The sequence below is a fragment of the Ailuropoda melanoleuca genome, chromosome 1, assembly GCF_002007445.2.
Source record: "Ailuropoda melanoleuca isolate Jingjing chromosome 1, ASM200744v2, whole genome shotgun sequence".
Classification (NCBI taxonomy): domain Eukaryota; kingdom Metazoa; phylum Chordata; class Mammalia; order Carnivora; family Ursidae; genus Ailuropoda; species Ailuropoda melanoleuca.
Window position 1 is genome coordinate 180,529,275 of NC_048218.1, and position 18,007 is coordinate 180,547,281.

General features: G+C 31.6%; 1 protein-coding gene across 1 annotated transcript in view; it reads right to left on the bottom strand.

Annotated features, from left to right (window-relative positions):
- Positions 1-796: 796 nt before the first annotated feature.
- ASZ1 (ankyrin repeat, SAM and basic leucine zipper domain containing 1) overlaps positions 797-18,007 on the bottom strand; it is a 49,206-nt gene continuing 31,995 nt past the window's right edge. Inside the window, exons 5-13 of the mRNA XM_002917413.3 lie at positions 14,079-14,190; positions 13,426-13,560; positions 12,149-12,273; positions 11,343-11,418; positions 10,297-10,353; positions 9,242-9,351; positions 5,615-5,720; positions 4,680-4,793; positions 797-1,019 (exon numbers count right to left, since the gene is read on the bottom strand). Of these exons, the coding sequence (XP_002917459.1) occupies positions 867-1,019; positions 4,680-4,793; positions 5,615-5,720; positions 9,242-9,351; positions 10,297-10,353; positions 11,343-11,418; positions 12,149-12,273; positions 13,426-13,560; positions 14,079-14,190 (988 nt within the window). The 3' untranslated portion in view covers positions 797-866. The remainder of the gene's footprint in view (positions 1,020-4,679; positions 4,794-5,614; positions 5,721-9,241; positions 9,352-10,296; positions 10,354-11,342; positions 11,419-12,148; positions 12,274-13,425; positions 13,561-14,078; positions 14,191-18,007) is intronic.

An 18,007-nucleotide genomic window follows, 5' to 3' on the forward strand; every position in this document is an offset into this window, starting at 1 on the left:
AAACCCAAAATCATGTATTACTTCTTTAGAGTGATATGAGGAATTATTTGCCGTATGCCACTCACTTTCATAACATCTTTAAGAATGTTACACATAGTACATGTCATAGCTCCCATAGGTACATTACATAAAAAATTTTAAGGTACTCTGTGCTTTCTATACTATTGTCTAAATTTTCTTTTTAAACTTACATTTTAAATGTTTTCCCTAGGTTTTAATCCATCATTCAAAAATTTTACATTTTATCTTTATCCTTTGAATTCTCTGAAATAGTTGCAAAATTATAATTTCCTAATGTTATATAACCAAAAAATTAAATTAAAAATTCCTTATAATAATGGAAGGGAAAAATAAGGACTAAAAGAATGGTATGGACTTATGAACACTTTACAACTTCTTAAGATTCACTGTGACAAAAGAACAGTTCTTTTTTTAAAATTATCTTATTCTTTTCATCATGATAAGTGCCCTCTGTAAGCCCCATCACCTATTTCCCTTATCTCCCACACACATCCCCTCTGGTAACCACCAGTTTTTTCTCTATAGTTAAGAGTCAGGAACACACTGTTTTTATATGTCAAAGAATATTAGATAAAACTTTTATTTTGAATGTGATTTAGAATCATAGAATCAAACTTAAGAATCACTTATAATTTACTGCTTGATCAAAATTAACATAAAAATATAACAAATTATGCTTTTAACTCAAACTGACAAACCACTTTCTAAAGAAACTTCTGCTCTATGCTATCATAATTTCTCCTATGGAGTATCAGCAAATAATGTAGTTATACTGTGCCACAGTTAAAAGCAACATTTGTAGGTAATTTGAATTATACATACAATATTCAAAACAAATATTAGGGTTATTTTCTCTGGAAGGTTAGCTTGCAAACAAAAAGAAGGAACCCAAATCCGCATACTGTAATGGCCGTCCTCTTCAAAATTCTACTATTCCATGTAGACACTTCTTCCATTAATGGTATATGAGTTGGATCATTTTCTCGCTCATTTTGCAACTAAAATTTAGTATGAGAAAATGAAAACAGTTAATGTACAGTACACTGAAAATACCTTTTTTTTAAAAAAATATAATATCCATGTTAATTCAGTTGAGGTAGAGGCAGCCAATGTAAGATTCCCACGGAAGATTTAAAGTGAACACATATGTCTTAAAAGACAGTCTTTTTTTCCATAGGATCCTATCATGGTAAATTAGTTTCACATTAAGAATAAATTCTTTCATAGTTTATTACATTTTAAAATCATGTTTTTTGTATCAGGAGATAAAGTTCCTTGAATGTTTCTGTTTTTACCTACAACCAATGACAATTGTTATTTTTCCTTCTATATTTAAACATCAAATGATTTCTTACAAAAAAGTGAACCATTCTCATAGTATACCTACAATACATGAAATTTAACAAAAACTAGAAGATTTGAGGCTACTGCTAGAAGTTTAATCCTTTATTTAAATATAACTGTAGGAACAAATACTAACAAAAACTTGAGTGGTTCTTTTAGGACTTCTCAGCAATGAAAGTACATGGCTCAGTCAGTTTCTAAATACTCATATATAGAACTCCGTTGCTAAAGAAGGCCCCCCCAACCGTGTGTGTGGGTTCTGTGTATGTGTATGAGAGAGAGAGAAAGGGGAGAGAGACAGTTGATGGGGGAGGGGCAGAAGGGGGAGAATGAGCAGAAGCCAAAAGATCTTCAAAAGATAAAAAGAATCAGGCACATTTATAGAGTGATATATACTAGAAACATCCCGGGCTGGAGTGATGACATAAATATTTTCAACATTAGCAAGAATAACTACATCTAAAATCTACAGTGTAAATATTTAATTTAAAAAGCCTGCAAAATTAATTTTAAATTTACAGCAGAAAACAGACTTCAATGCCAATCTCATTAATACTGTATTCTTGGCCTAACTTCCAAATGGCTTCATTCAGTAACAGATTCCTTTTTGACACTGATGCTCCATTTACTGAATCCTGAGACAGCCATTCCTTTTATTAACCAATTATTTAGAATGACCCTTTCTGACAGGAGCCTGTCAGTGTGTTGCTTTGAAAGAGAGTGATGTGGTGCTAAGTCTAGCCTTGACCTCTCCTACCCTCTTTCTTTGTTACCTCCATACACTTATCTATGGTAGCTCATATTTTTTTAAATTTGCTTCAGTTATTATTGGTAAACAAGTATCATAAGCTAAACAGGCATAATAGCATACTCCCAAATCTGGAAGCCCTCACAGCTCTCTAAATCAAATCTCATTATGGTGATTACTACTTTAGACTAAGCCAGAAAAACCAATGTAATAGCTTGCTTAAAAGTTAAGACTTTCCTGAGCAAAGAACTGTATCTGCCATTATTATAAAACAATAAATGCATTTTCAAGTTTGGTTCTTATATAGAAATTATAAATTCAAGGTAGAGAAGGCCATAGGAAAAAGACTTTGTTTAGCTAAGGAAAGCTAAAATTTCTCCTTATAGGTACACATTATTAAATATCATGGTACCTGACTGAATTATTTATGTTTTAGAGTCAAAGTCACCCCTAGAGTAGTGTTTTGTAATTTCATTCCTTTAGGAAAAACCTGTCCTCCCTAATTTCATCTCAGTCTTCTTCCCCCCTCCCCAAATGTTTTTAGTTCATTTTGGAGAAACCAAATAATTATCAATCCTGAGGAAAAGATGTCTTGGGGGAATTTCCTACACTATAAACATTAAAGGATGATGCTTTGCAGGAAGTATCCTTACATAGTCCTTCCAAATTTCCCCAGGATCTTCATGAAAAATACCATGCTAAATAAAATCAATACCATTTTCCTTCACTTCTTCAAGATGATGAAGGTAGTGAAGATGAGTGGTGTTATAATTTTCATGTTGTCAACAAGTTCAGAAAATAGAAAATCAGATGTTTGTACAAGAAGGTTTGTTTGAGGGGGCGCCTGGGTGGCACAGCGGTTGAGCATCTGCCTTCGGCTCAGGGCGTGATCCCGGCGTTATGGGATCGAGCCACATCAGGCTCCTCTGCTATGAGCCTGCCTTCTTCCTCTCCCACTCCCCCTGCTTGTGTTCCCTCTCTCGCTGGCTGTCTCTGTCTCTGTCAAATAAATAAATGGATAAAATCTTTAAAAAAAAAAAAAAGAAGGTTTGTTTGAGGAGTGGTGTGGGTTAAAGGAACACAAAAGTGGAAGGAGTGTAGTTAGTAGACTAACGGGTAGCACAGCTGCCTGACATACAGCAGGCACTCTTAGGCCTGTGAATGAATAAATGTCAGAGATAATACAACTTCTAAGATGCCTCTTCCTCTAGAAAGGAGGTATCTTCTACGAGAATTTGAGATACACTGCTCATTTGCCCCATTTAAAATTTATTTATTCCCTTATTATTCTGTAAAATTTACTTCACAATTTTCTGCTCACTTTTTAATAAAGACTCCTTTTAATTGAACACATGTTAATACCTAGGATGACAAATTACCTGGAACATGTATGTATAAAGTTGAATTTTGAGAAGAACTTTTTTTGATAAAATATTAATGAAAATATCAAATGACTTACGGGTTGAAGCTATACAAATTAAATGCATAATCTAACATTCACTTCAGCTATTTCAAAAAAAGATTATAGATACCAAAGATATTTATTAAATAGACTAAGAGAACTCAGAAGTGTGTTCTTGAGTCAAATGAAAGTGTTTTCCTTTATTACCTATATTCTACAGAGTTCCCTATTGACTTAGATCTTGTTATAGCCAATTTTCCTTTTCTTTTTTGAAAAAGCTTTTACTCATTAAGAGAGGGAGAGCACACAGGGGGAGTGAGAGGCAGACTACCCACTGAGCAGGGAGCCCAACGTGGGACTTGATCCCAGGACCCCGAGATCATGACCCGGGCTGAAGGCAGACGCTTAACCAACTGAGCCACCCAGACGCCCCATAGTCAATTTTCTTAAAGGGGGGAATATCATCTGTCCTTAAATCCAGATATATAGTTCTATATGAATACAGAAACAACACCAAAAAAGCCCACACTCTTTAAGAAAATCTAGAAAATAGAATATTTCATCTAAAAATCTATCTCAACAACAGAACTGATAAACATATCATTTTCACAATTTTTCATCTGCATATTTATATGTAAGTAAATTTTACAAGTATAACTTCACATCTTTAACAAATTGATACTTGACTTTCATTTTTTTTTTGGCTGCATATTATTATAACAAATGGGTGTACCATAATTCGTTAAATCATTCTCCTGGCATAGGACATTATGGCACATACAATTTTGGAATCATTAAAATGTACTATTGAAATGTACTATTGAAAGATACAAATATTTTTATGGTCCTTGGCACATCTTGCCAAACTGTTTCTGAAAGGGGTTGTGACGCCAGTCTCACATGAAAATAGAAGCTTGGTGAATAACCAGTAATGGGTAGGGTGATGCATTCTACCTTGCTTATTTAAAAGTTGAAATTGATAGATCTTGTTCTTTTTAGTCTGCATTCCTATAACCCACAAAGTTTGTTTCTTATATTTATTCCTTCCTTCCTTCCTTTTCCCACTTGTTTAGTGGGAGCTTAAGTTGCTCTTGTCAGAACTGCTTCATCATCTGACATATTATTAGTACATCATTTTCCCCTTTTAAAATATTAAATAAATACCTTCTGAATTAAGTCTTTTAGTTTGCAGACCTCTTCGCTCAAATCTTCAACATTACTAACCAGTTCTTCACAAACTGAAGTAAAATTCCGGGGAGAAGCCCATTCTAGTACTATCTGTGAATATTTTCAAAAGTTACATTTTCTTAAGAATGGGAAATGACTTTTTACAACTTTATATCTACAAAAATTATACAGTATTCTCACCCATTAAATTATGTAACTGAAAAGCATTTTTTGTTCAGGATAAATTCTGACACCAAAAAGAAGTTAGTGATTTTATTTTGTCACATCAGTTTCCTAAATACATTTACTAAATATATGTATATATGACTTTATGGAGACTAATATTTAGTAATAAGAAAATTTATGGTGAACAAATAAATTCATGAAGGTTTTAAGAATGATATGACTCCTATATTAGTGTTATATAAAAATCAGAGGAAAACAAATGCATTAAAAATTTTTCACTATAAACAAATAGCTAAAACCAAATCACATGAAAAACTCTATAAAAAAGTTTGCTTTTACAGGTCACTTACACTTTCTCTATTTAACTTTTCCTTCATTAAAAAACCCTATATTGATATGGTTTTTAATAACACTCAACACATTGTTTTGTTTCAACTTTCACTTGGGTCTCCTGTCACTTTATATTTTAAACAACTATATTGCCTTTAAGAACAAATGTTAAGTTCAATACACAAATCAGTTTAATTTTTGGTCTGACTCATTTTCCTTTTCCTGAGAACTAGAGCACAGCTTTCCAATTAATTAGTATATAAAAGAGTAAAAATTAAACATATTGACTTATTTACATTTTATGCAATTTTGTAGATGAAAGATATAACTTTACTAGATCACTGTTTAGAGAACTGTCATTAACTTATCTGGAATGTTCTTCAGCACTCATACTTTTCTTAACTTTTATAAAATACCTTGTGAGAATTTACAGGCAACTCAGTAATGATATTCTGTACAGCTGTTATTAAATGGCCACACTGTTTGTTTAATTTCAGAAGAAAGTTGAGGAACTCATCACCACTAAAGAGAGGAAACAAATAGGAATCACTAATATGAGCAATTTACTTCATTCTTCTGGGTTAGTTACTCAATGTCTAGTCATAATATTTACTAGATTCTTTAAAAATATTTATAGAATAGCTAATATGTATTAACTATGAAATAGACATTGGGTATACAAAGAAAACAAGTCTCCAATCTTGAGGGTCTCAAGCTTCAGCATGAAAGGCAGACATACAATTATAATCTCATTATTCAAAGAGACATATAAAGAAGGAATACAAAAGTACCAATATTTGAGTATCTATTACATGAAGACACTGCACTGGTTATTTTACATTTATTATTCTTTTAATTCCTCCCAACAACTCCTATAAGGTAGATGCTAACATTAGCTTATAGCTGAGACATCTAAAACTCAGAGATAATGAACTCAGTATAATGGGATTAGAGAATTCTTAATGCTTCACAGAGATGGTACTTGAATAGAAATTTACACAGTGTTAATGAATAAAAGGGAAATGCATACTTTTCTTGTGATGCATAATTTTCAGGGCCACTGAATATTGATGGGCACGTTGTAAAAATCACAACTCTGTAGTATGCATTCATCACATACTATGTGAATGGCTGCCCCAGAGCTGTACAGTGTACCTGCTGTTAGAATATATCTCTCTTTTCCCTGTGCTATATGAGCAACATGTCCTGGGTAGGGTTGTTTCTCCAGCCTATTCTCAGAATAACAACAAGAAGGAGACCCACTTCAGGTACAGCCATGATACACATACTCAAATTTTGTTATTATAAATCATTTAGATTTAGAAGTTATTATAAATCATTTAGATTTAGAAGTTATTTCTTTTTTTAAGTGTCGTGCTTTTATTTTTATTTATCTTATTTTATTTTTGGGATGGATTAAAAAGAGGCATGGGGTGACAAATTATTTCTTACTGCAGCATGACATGGTGTAAACTAACTAAAACAAAAGGCCATGTTTTAAAAATGTGAACTCAAGTATTGGGATAAAATTTATACCTTAAATAAAGGTACTTCAAATAAAAGATAAAAATATCTGAAAAATTAAAATTACCACTACCCTTACCACATAAAGATAATGACTAGTACTATTTTCTTCCAGAATATTTTCTTATAGCACACGTTTTCTTCCAGTATTTTTCATATGCATATTTACAATTGGTATTATACCTCACACTCCATTTTATATTTGCCTTTTATACGAGCATTTTTTCATGACATTAAGTCTTAAAATAATTTGAAGGACAGAATAGAATATATTAATGCAATGTAATTCAACCACTCCCCTGATGTTAAATATTTAGAGTTTCCAATTTTAGAATGTTTATAAATAATAGATGTGAACAATATATTTTTACATGAAATTCTGTATCTTTTTCTTTTTGGAGGAGAAATAGTTTCCTTAATGGGCACAGTTTTGAGATACCTTTGATATATTCGAGTAAATGTCAGAGAAAAGGTCTGGACAGAAACTGTTGAAAATGTCAAGATATGGATGAAAGCTTACTATTTCGGTTCAAAATATCTGAAGGTAGTAACGAAATAGTTATTTTTAAATTGCATTCTCTAATTCTGCAAACATAGTAAGGCTAAGTGTAGAAAAAAGTAAATGTACTGTGCATATGTGTTTTTGTAACAGACTATTTTAGAAAATTTAACACATAGAAGGGAAGTATCACAAAATAAATCAGTAGCTAGATTGTTGAAGTCACATTACCAGAAGATTATAATCAATCAGTTCAACTTTTCCTGCTGTTAGTTTTCTTATGACTTAATGACTAATTTCTTCTTTAAAGAATGACTTTGAACAAATGGGAAGTAAAACCTTTTTCATAACAGCATGTAAACAAAGTCTGTGATTTAATAACAAGGTCAAATTCCTGGAATATATGTCTGCCAGTTATATTTTTTAAAAAATTCAGCAGTTTTAATAAAGTGAACCATTCAGGATACTGCACATTCTTTAAGTCTATTATTCCACAGAGTAAATTCTTACGGACGACTCTGCCATCATATAAATAAGTTACATTAAAAATTTTAATTTCCAATTTAGTCACATAGAACTTAGAATATTCCTTCACAGATACAAGTTAAAAAATTAAGGAAAGTAACAGATTGAAGAAGTTTTGCTGATTTTAAGTTCTCACAACTGAAATCCTTTTAAATATTTAAAAGTATTTAAATATTTAAGAGTTATAATGTTATTTTGAAACGATGATGAGGCATTATTTTGAATACAGATCATCTTGTTATAAGGATAAAGAGAAATAATTTAACTTTGCAATAAGCTTTTTAGAGACATCTGGGTCATCTATTATCCCATGGAAAACTAAATCCTAAGATATTGTGGAAATCTATCATTTATTTGTTTAATTCCTGTTTATTATAGTTGCAATGTTACTTTTTAGATAGGATACATTAGTGCTGATAGTACTGCTTTTGTGAGTACATTTTATAAGACAGAACTTGAATAAACCTCAAGAGAATTAGGATGAGTGAAAAAAGCCAATCAAAAAAGGATACATACTGTATGATTCCATTTAGGTAACATTCATGAATGATATCATCACCAAGATGGATAACAAATTTTTTGTTGTTAGGGATTGGAGGGATGGGTGTGGCTATAAGGGAGCAGTGTGAGGGAGCTTTATGGTCATGGTATATGAAGTATATTGACCGTGGCAGTGGTTACATGAAGATACACACGCAATAAAACTGAATAAAGCTATACATACACATACAAATGAACACATGTTTAACTGGTGAACTACAAATAAGCTCTGTGGATTGTATCACACATATCAGTTTTCTGGCTTTACTACTGTACTATGGTTATACAAGACGTTAATACTGGGCGAGACAGAGTAAAGAATGCATGGGACTTCCCTGTACATCTCTTTGCAATTTCCTGTGATTCTATAATTATTTCACTTAGAAAGTTAAAGCAATTTACTGCCCCACAAAATATTAATAAAATCAAATACAATTATTTTTAAAATAGGTTTTAGGTTACTAATATTACTAATAATCAGTGCTTGACAGGTTTATAATATTGAAACCGAACTTTATGTATTGACAACATAATTCCTTAAAGAGTAAGGCTGAAAATAGAGCTGAGCTACACTGCAAATACTTTTTTATTGCCCTAAGTGAAAAAATTACTACTCTGAATTTTCAACCTGACACTTGAAGTGATTTAAAGAGAATAAGAGCTATACTACAAAAAGCATGAGATCTTATATAGTTCATTTAACAAAATGCAATGAGAAAATAAAAGAATGTTTCTAAGTGAGTTAACAAGAAGATGCGTTGTTTTGCTTTTTGGTAAAATGACTATAAAAATTCATGTTATAAAGTACCCCACTTCAGAATACAATATATTGTAAAATGAACTATCCATTTCCTTGGGAAAATGACAGTATCAAGTAAAAAGACTCAGAAACTATCAAAATTAATTTTTTAGTTCTTTTTTAAGAACAGCTGATTCTAAACAATATTAATTTTACCTGATTTCCAACTTTGCCACTTCAGGTAATTCTCCAAATTTTATATCTTCTACTTCTAGTTCTTTAAGAGCAGCCAGAATTTTCTGCTGATCTCTACTGGTAATTCCATTCTAAGTAGAAATAATTTTAAGGTGCAAAAGGACAGTCATACTTGGGTAATTTAATATTCAGTATTACAAAAGAAGTTTTCTACTTGATTAATTCACATCTTGAAAAAACAAATACACATGAGAAAAATAAGAAACAATGAAAAATAGATGGTTTGCTTTTAACTCTGATTGACAAAGTTACATCATTAAAATGTTTAGATATATAGTGACTATAGCCAATTTTTTGAAAAATTGGGATTCTAAAAGCAAATTACTAGATACTAAAATTTCCAAAACCACCACAGTAAAACAATTTTTCCTTCAAAGTATTATTTAAAATATTATCAGTGATTAAATGAAGATTGTCTTCCTTTGTCTTTACCTTTAGTGTTAACTAAATTTTCTCTCCGGGATTTAGCTAAGTAGTATGTGTATTTTGACTTCAGTAGTAATACTGAAGATTTCAAGTTGCCACTGTATTCATGGAGGAAGATTATTACTTTTAGGTATTCTATTAAAGGATCTCTAATATTTCCCAAGCTTATTTTCGAATTGTTACTTAATAGTCCTAGATGACAAAATAATAGGTCTTGGTCTTTTTGAGAACCTAGCAAAAGGCAGTATTTGGATGACACATATGCATACCTATGTACACAAAAGCCACCTCTTATTTCTAAGTAACCTGTTTTACAAAACTATTTCAATTTAGAAATGAAGCACCAGTTTTAGTTGAGATGTCATGATTAAAGAAAAAAAACCAACTCTAAGTCTTTAAGTGTTCTTAAAGCAACTTAATACTATAACAGAAGATTTTAAATATGGTTATCCGTAATCATATCTAATAAAAAACCTAGCAAAAGATCATTTAAAGTCTTTACCCCTAGGATTTTTAAAACAGAAAATAAAAGCATCCAGAATTTTTTAAAATATGAAAGACTGTCTGGAGTTTTTGAAGCTGATACTAACCTTTGTAAATTCATCTTTTCTCATGGTCAAAAGGTGTCTTAAGGTTATATCCCTTTCCTGTAGAAAAGAAAAAAAAATTCCACCTTTCAATATAAGTCAAACTTTAGAAAGGGAAGTAGACAAGTGTTATAAATTAGTCAGTTACATGCTGCCCTCCTTGACAACTTTCAGTTCTAAAAGAGGATAGGATATGCAAGTATAGAACTACACTACTGGGTAGACAGTAGAGTGTCATAATATGTACTAAAAAAGTAAAAACATAGCCAGTTTCCCAGATTCAAAGAAAATCATAATAACTTATATTTGCTCACATAAAAGACAGCTTTATAAAATTTGACAGAAATTATATTTTATGAATATTTTAAATTTCTAACTGCATGTTAAACAATCAATAACATTCAGTTTTACTCACTATTTCTCAAATAGGAAGAAGTTTCTAGATTGTACAATGAAGTACAATTCTGAACCACCTAAATAGAATGTGCATATTCCTAAAGAGAGCCTATCTTAAATAGTGTTTTACTGCTTCATATCAGCTGAATGGCTGATAACTGTCATCTATTCAAACCCCGTAATACATACCTAAAGTATCTATAACAATGCTAGGCATATGATCTAATTTAATCTCTATGACAATTCTAAACTAGGTATTATCCTTATGAGAAAAAGAGATTTAAGTAACATATTTCAGTTAATCATTAGGCAAGAATCTGATACCAGATTTGTTTGACTGAAAGTCATGCTTCTAATATTCTATATGGGAAGATCAGCAACTGTGAAAACAAACTAAGGGCTTAAATGTACAAGGAGGAGTTCTATGAAGCTTCAGGCAGTGAGTAAAAGCTGTTTATTCCAGCCAGATTCAAATTTATATAAATTTCTAGAATAACACATTTTTCAAATGTTTTTAAGTTTAAAATGGGATCTACTACAAATTATGGAGAAAAGTATACTTGGCACTTTTATATCAGCATGCTTATGAATTAATATTTAGTTAACAGAAAAACATACATATGTAACTCACTGTAGCTCACACAAAATCTTACCTTTAATAAATCTGCCATATGTTCAAGTCCAAGACCATGTAAAAATATTTCCAGATCTCCAAATGCTGTATATGAACTATACATATTTATAGCAATGTCAATTTCAGAACAGACTATAAATGCATAATCAACATATATTTATAATACAGAAAGAATAAGAATGAATCTATATAGAACACAGTTACAAATCTGCACACTAGACCTATGTTATATCAAAGAAATAAAGAAGGTTTCTTGAGTGAAGATTAAGTAAACACAGAAAATGATGACAGTAAAATGTAGCTCATCTTTCCTGAGAATGAAATTAGTTGCTTTTATGTATGTTCCTTGCAAGGTCTCTATATATGAAAATCTCTTTAATTGTAGGAAGTAAAGATTTAATAATTTTAAATGTGGTAAGCAGAGAATAATTTTGTGGCCATGTACTGAACTGTGTTCAGTAAAAAATGTATTTTTAATTTTAGCTTATAAAATCAGAAATCTGCTAAAAAGAATTAGCAAGATGCAGTCTAGTTTGAACACTAACAAAAATATAATCTTGGACCTTTTTGGAAATAAATTTCATTGTTGATATTTTATTTAAAGTCAGAATTTATTCTCATTACTGTTAGTACACATACATAAAATTTTTCTAAAATTCTGGAGAAAAAAGCATTTAAAATGCAGACAGTTCTCAGTGATATTTAAAACGCTTGTGAAAGTGTAAAATATATTTTAAATGTCATCACATTTACTAAAACTTCTAAAAACGTGCATATTTCTTACTTATTTATAGGTATTTTGTTGAATTAAAACATGTTATTTACCTAAATATGTGATCTTTTTCTTTATCAGAATCTGTTGTCAGTAGTTTACAAATAGTCTCTTCTTTAGTTAGCTGTTGAAGCTTTCCCTCCAATGGATTTAAAGTTAAAGAAAGAAAATTGAAGATCTGCAAAAAGTTAACAAGCCATTCAAATATAGGTAATATTATTATATACTATCACTTAGACTTAGAATCTAACTTTTCTGTAAGTTAGGGTTATGTCACATAATCAGCCAGAAAACAAAATCAATCTCTTTAAAAAACAATGTATGATACAAAATAATCTTTGATGTTCATAAGTTTCTTAATATGTCAAATTCAGTGTCATCTACCCTAAATTTAATAATGCAATAAACTCATTAAAAGTTTCCAAATTTTCAAAGCTTAGAAGAAAAATGGTAGATTTCTTTTTGAAGTTTCACAGGGCATTAGTAATTAGTAACTACTCTAGAATAATTGTGGAAATGAAGATTTGAGTTAGAAAATGAGAGGCATGTTTATCAGATTGATTAAAAAATAGAAAACGTTATTTTCCATGAAGTAAAAGTGGCATGGTCTGATTATGTAATGGAACTTCTGGAATGTTACATGCTTTCAAATTCAGAAACTCAGGTTTAGATGCTCTTGAACTGTATGTTAGTTTTACTGTTATACTGTATTTGATCCTTGCTTAGAAATTATAGGCCTTTGGCCAAAAACTTTAATATTCAGACTAAAAGTTTATATCAGTAAAGTGATTTAATGTATGGCAAATATTTATTATTGACTTTATATGTGAATGACAGTAGATCATATACCCAAGTATGTTATCACTTTATTATATACCTTGTCACATGTATAGGAGTAAATGTAGCTTAAAGGATTTAATTTTTAAAATATTTAATATGTATTAATTAAAATTAAAAAACAACATTATAATTACGCATTCAAATTTTGGCATTTTATTAGCTTTCTCAAAACACTAGTTAATTTTTAAAAGTCTGGACCAATTTGAATTGTTAAATGGTCTATTATAATTTTATTTCTAGGGCCAGAATAAGACTTTATTATTTCTTTATATAGCTTTTAAATTACCACATTATAAATGCCTCTTATTTAGTAAAAATGAATACTCTAGTAAAATAAAGTTTTCATTACCTGGCCAAAAGAAAATTACATGTTTAAACATTTAATGATAGCCAGATACACTATTATGACAGTTGTAAGTTCTAACAAAATAATACAAAATTTCTGAAATAATAATGTAGCATGCCATAGAAAAATTAATATATAGGATACCTCTAGATGTTTATTTCTTTTTGCAATCTCACTTGGTGTCTTTCCATCTTTGGTCTGTAGCATTTTATTAGCTCCAAGTTCAAGCAACTTCAAAACTACATTTTTATGACCCTGACGTGCTGCCCACGTTAAAGCCTGTAAGTGGGGGGAAAGAAGATTGTTTAAAGAGAGGGAGCATATATGAGACAGAAAGGAAAACTTTTCAACAGTATTTATGGCACAATAAAAAAGTGAACATGGTTAATTAACAGAATGATGCAATCTCTTCATTTTACAATATAATGTAAACATATTTCCAAAGTTGTAATTGCAAAGCAGACTGCCAGTGCTCACTGATTTTATAAAACCAAATAATGTTTTACATAGTCAAGTGATGTTATAGAATGAAATAATTTATCTGCTAATCACTGAACTGTTTCCTGTAAAAACGAATTCTCCAGAACCCAGGCTTTGTTGTATGTTGCAGCTTCTTGTGTCAAGGGTAAGGACAAAAAGAGTCAGATCCTTCCTTTTTTTTTTCCATTTCAGCTGTTTTCTTCACCAAACAGCCATTATAACCCAGCCCCTCTGTAATTTTTACTTCTTAAAAACTTTTTTGTGGACTACTGATAATGACAGGCTATAAAAAGGAACATTGTGCAGTCAGTTCTCACAGTATAACCATTCTCATCCTGGGTATTAACTTCGGCTCCATGAGCAACAAGAAGAGCAACAACCTGAGGATGACCATCTCGGGCAGCATACATGATTGGAGTCATAAGTCTCCTAAGGAGGAGGAAGAAAAGAAACATCTGTGTTAATGCCGCCATTAACAGCTACTCAATTTCATGAATTTTACCATATCCAATACCAAAGTATTGTTTTGAAAGCAAAGGAAATGAAACCTTTTAATAAATCAGATGATTTAAAAATCCAATCTCCCAGCAAATAAATGTGAAGACACTTTTAAAGTATTGAACGCTTACACAGCACCCTCTAGTGAAGACATGTGTTTAAAAAAATCACTAAACAAGCCATACTTTCTAATACGAGATTTCATTAATTTACATACTCACATAGAAAAATATCAGACTACCCACAATGTTTATTCAAGGCATATAATGATGAATGACACAAATAAGGTCTCTGTCCCCTCAGCATTGCTCATACTTATTAAATGCTTATTACATTTTATTACATTTAATAAAAATAAAAGTTCAAAATTTTATTTCTTAATGTAGTCCATTATGATTCTATTTTAGTTTAAGTCTGAAAGAATTTCACCCTGACTTGAAGTCATACTCTAATCAAGAAAGAGATTAGTTTAATAGTTTAGCCAGACTCTAAGACTATTTTGTGAGAGAGCACAGTGGTTTCCCTATAGTGTGTCATTTCTCAAAATAGAGATTCAATCCCTTTCCTCCTGGAAGTTAGTCAGCTTCTGGTTCAATTACAAAGGACACCAGGAAGATTCTATTAGTTCTACGTGGGCTGAACTTAGTCTCAGGGTCTGTTTTAAAGGAGATCTGGCATCTGGGCTCAATCTTCCTAAGTTGCCTCAAATATCTGATTTATATACAAAGAACTTCACAAAAGAACAACAAATTAAGTGACTTCAGAATTCTATTTTAATCTCATTAAAGAAGTTCACCTTGGTTACTCACATTACATACATAACCTATAAATTTCTCTATAACGTTTGTTAACATAAGGTATATATCCTGAATCTGATCACTTCACACTAATGTCTTTAGCACAAAAAGATTCACACACTTCTTTCTTCTATTTCCTAGTGTATTACAATTTCAATGTCTTATTGGAAATTATATGCTAAGGTAGCTGTCAAGCATTGCCTCTTCTATCTTGAGTATCTCCTACATAATGGCTTCTTCACCCAGACAATCTTTACGAAGTAAAGAGTGAATTGCCTGGATAACTGAAGAAAACGTGGAAAATACATACAATAGAACAAAATTATGAGTCAACTAGTCATTCAAATTCTCCACTAAGTCTAAATTAAACATCTTGATGCCTTTTCTTCACCCCACCTTCCCTGTAACAGCCCAGATCTGCTCCTTCTAGTCCTCCCTATTTCACAAAGCTACCATTAACCACATAACTCAGGCCCACGACTAAGAGTAATTTATGACTCTTCTCCATGACTCCATTTATGCCTCTTGTATATGGAGTCATACACAAGTCATCAGCTGGTCCTGCTGGCTCTACCTTCATAATATGTTCTGAATTTAACCACTTTGCACTATCTTGTTAGCTACTGTAAGCAGTCTAGGCCATCATCATCTTTCTCTGACGTATATTATTGAAATAGCCTCATAATTGCTCTCCATGCTTCTGCTCTTGACCACTCAGTTTATTCTCTTTGAAAATGAAAAGTTCTTCCCCTTCCAGGGACTATGCAAGGGCTATTCCCTCCACCTTTTCCTAGACCTGCATACTCCTTCACCTTATTTAGATCCTCATTAGGAGGAGAAAATCAATAAAATCGACAAGCATATAAACCAAATTGATCAAGATAATAGAAGACACAAATTACCAATATCATGAATAAGAGAGGTGACATCAATACAGGTTCTCCACAGTTTAAAAGTATAAGGAAATATTATGAACAAATTCTGCCAATAAATTAGACAACTTAGATGAAATGGACAAATTTCTCAAAAGATCCAAACTACCTAAGCACACTCAAAAATAACCTGAATAGTTTTATATTTATAAAAAATTAAATTAGTAAATAAAAACCTCCCACAAAGAAAACAGCAGGCCCAGAAGCCTTCACTGGTGAATTCCACCAAACAGTTAATGAAAAAACGTAATACCAATTCTACTCAAATTTTTTCAGTAAACTGAAACAGAAAGAATCCTTCCCAATTCATTCTATTAGCAAGAATTACTCTAATAACAAAAACTAGAAAGAGACATTGCAAGGAAAGAAAACTATAGACCAATAATCTTAACTGAGCATAGATGCAAAAATTCTCAACACATTTTGGCAAAGAGAATCCAAAAATACATAAAAAGGATAATACATCATAACTGAGTACAATTATCTGGGAATGCAAGATTGGTTTGACATGTGATGTTTGACCAAAAAAAGAAAAACCACCAGATTATCTCAATAAATGCAGAACAAGTATTTTACAAAATCCAACATCTAATAAAATTCTTAGCAATGTAAGAATAGAAGAGAATTTCCTCAACTGGAAAACCTTATTGCTAACATCATACTTAATGGTTAAAGAATGAATACTTTTCCTCCTAACATCAGAAACAAGACCAAGATGTTTGCTCTCAACACTTCTATTCAACATCTTATTTCAAGTTCTAGCTAGTGTAATAAAACAAGAAAAAACAGGCATCTAGGTAGAAAAAGAAGTAAAATTGTCTTTATTCACAGATAGCACGGTCCGTCTGTGTAGAAAACCCGATGGAATCTACAAAAAAAAGTACTAGAACTAATAAATGAATTAGCAAGGTTGCAGGAAACAAGATCTAATGGAATACACACAACATTAGTTATAATTATTATTTCATCTTGCTGAACTCAATGATAAGCCAGCATTGCATAGAATTAAAATAGACAGGGCAGAATCATTTCTTTCTAATTTACAAGTCTAGTTCTTATAGTTCAACCCATATAAAAAACAACTTACATGTAAACACCAATTTAGAACACAGAATCAAGATTTGGTAACCTCAGCATTGACTATCAATTTGGAGAAACAAAATCATTATGCAGGACTGGGCAGTTACCTCATTCACTGTGCAAGACAACTTTATAAAAGCAGAAATTATTCTCACTTTAGAGATGAGAAAACACAGGTTGGGAAATAAGTAATTTTTGCTGAAAGATCACTGTTGGTGTGTTATTGAAGTAATACTGTGTGTTTATTCCCCCTCCCCTTCCAAATCTCCTGAAAATTACTTTTATAATCTAACCTGATATAGAGAAATCTAAAGTTCTTTTTCTAAATTTTTATGTATTTGATTATGAAATATGGGATAAATTTCATAAACTCCACAAGATGGCAAAATTGGAAACCTAAATAAAGTAAGTTGGCTAAAATATAGTCTGAAGGAAGTGACACTCTGGCAGAGTATCCAGAGAAGGTGACATGAAAGTGTGCGTGTCCCATCTGCGTGAACTTTGTAAGTGAAATTTCTGATTTTGTACTGAAATTTGTTCTGGATTTGCATAGAAAATTGAAGTTGTTCGAAATATCAACTTCTTGTAGAATCTTGGAAACCAGCAGAGATTATACTTTTGGTCAATTCACATGGACATAAATTGCTTCTTAGAGATGCTTACTTCCTCCTAGATAAGAAAAGTACCGGGGGGCGCCTGGGTGGCACAGCGGTTAAGCGTCTGCCTTCGGCTCAGGGCGTGATCCCGGCGTTCTGGGATCGAGCCACATCAGGCTCCTCCACTATGAGCCTGCTTCTTCCTCTCCCTCTCCCCCTGCTTGTGTTCCCTCTCTCACTGGCTGTCTCTATCTCTGTCAAAAAAAAAAAAAAAAAAAGAAAAGTACCGGACCAGCATAGTTTGCTTACTAAGAAGCTTCAGATTACTACTGAAAAATGTGTT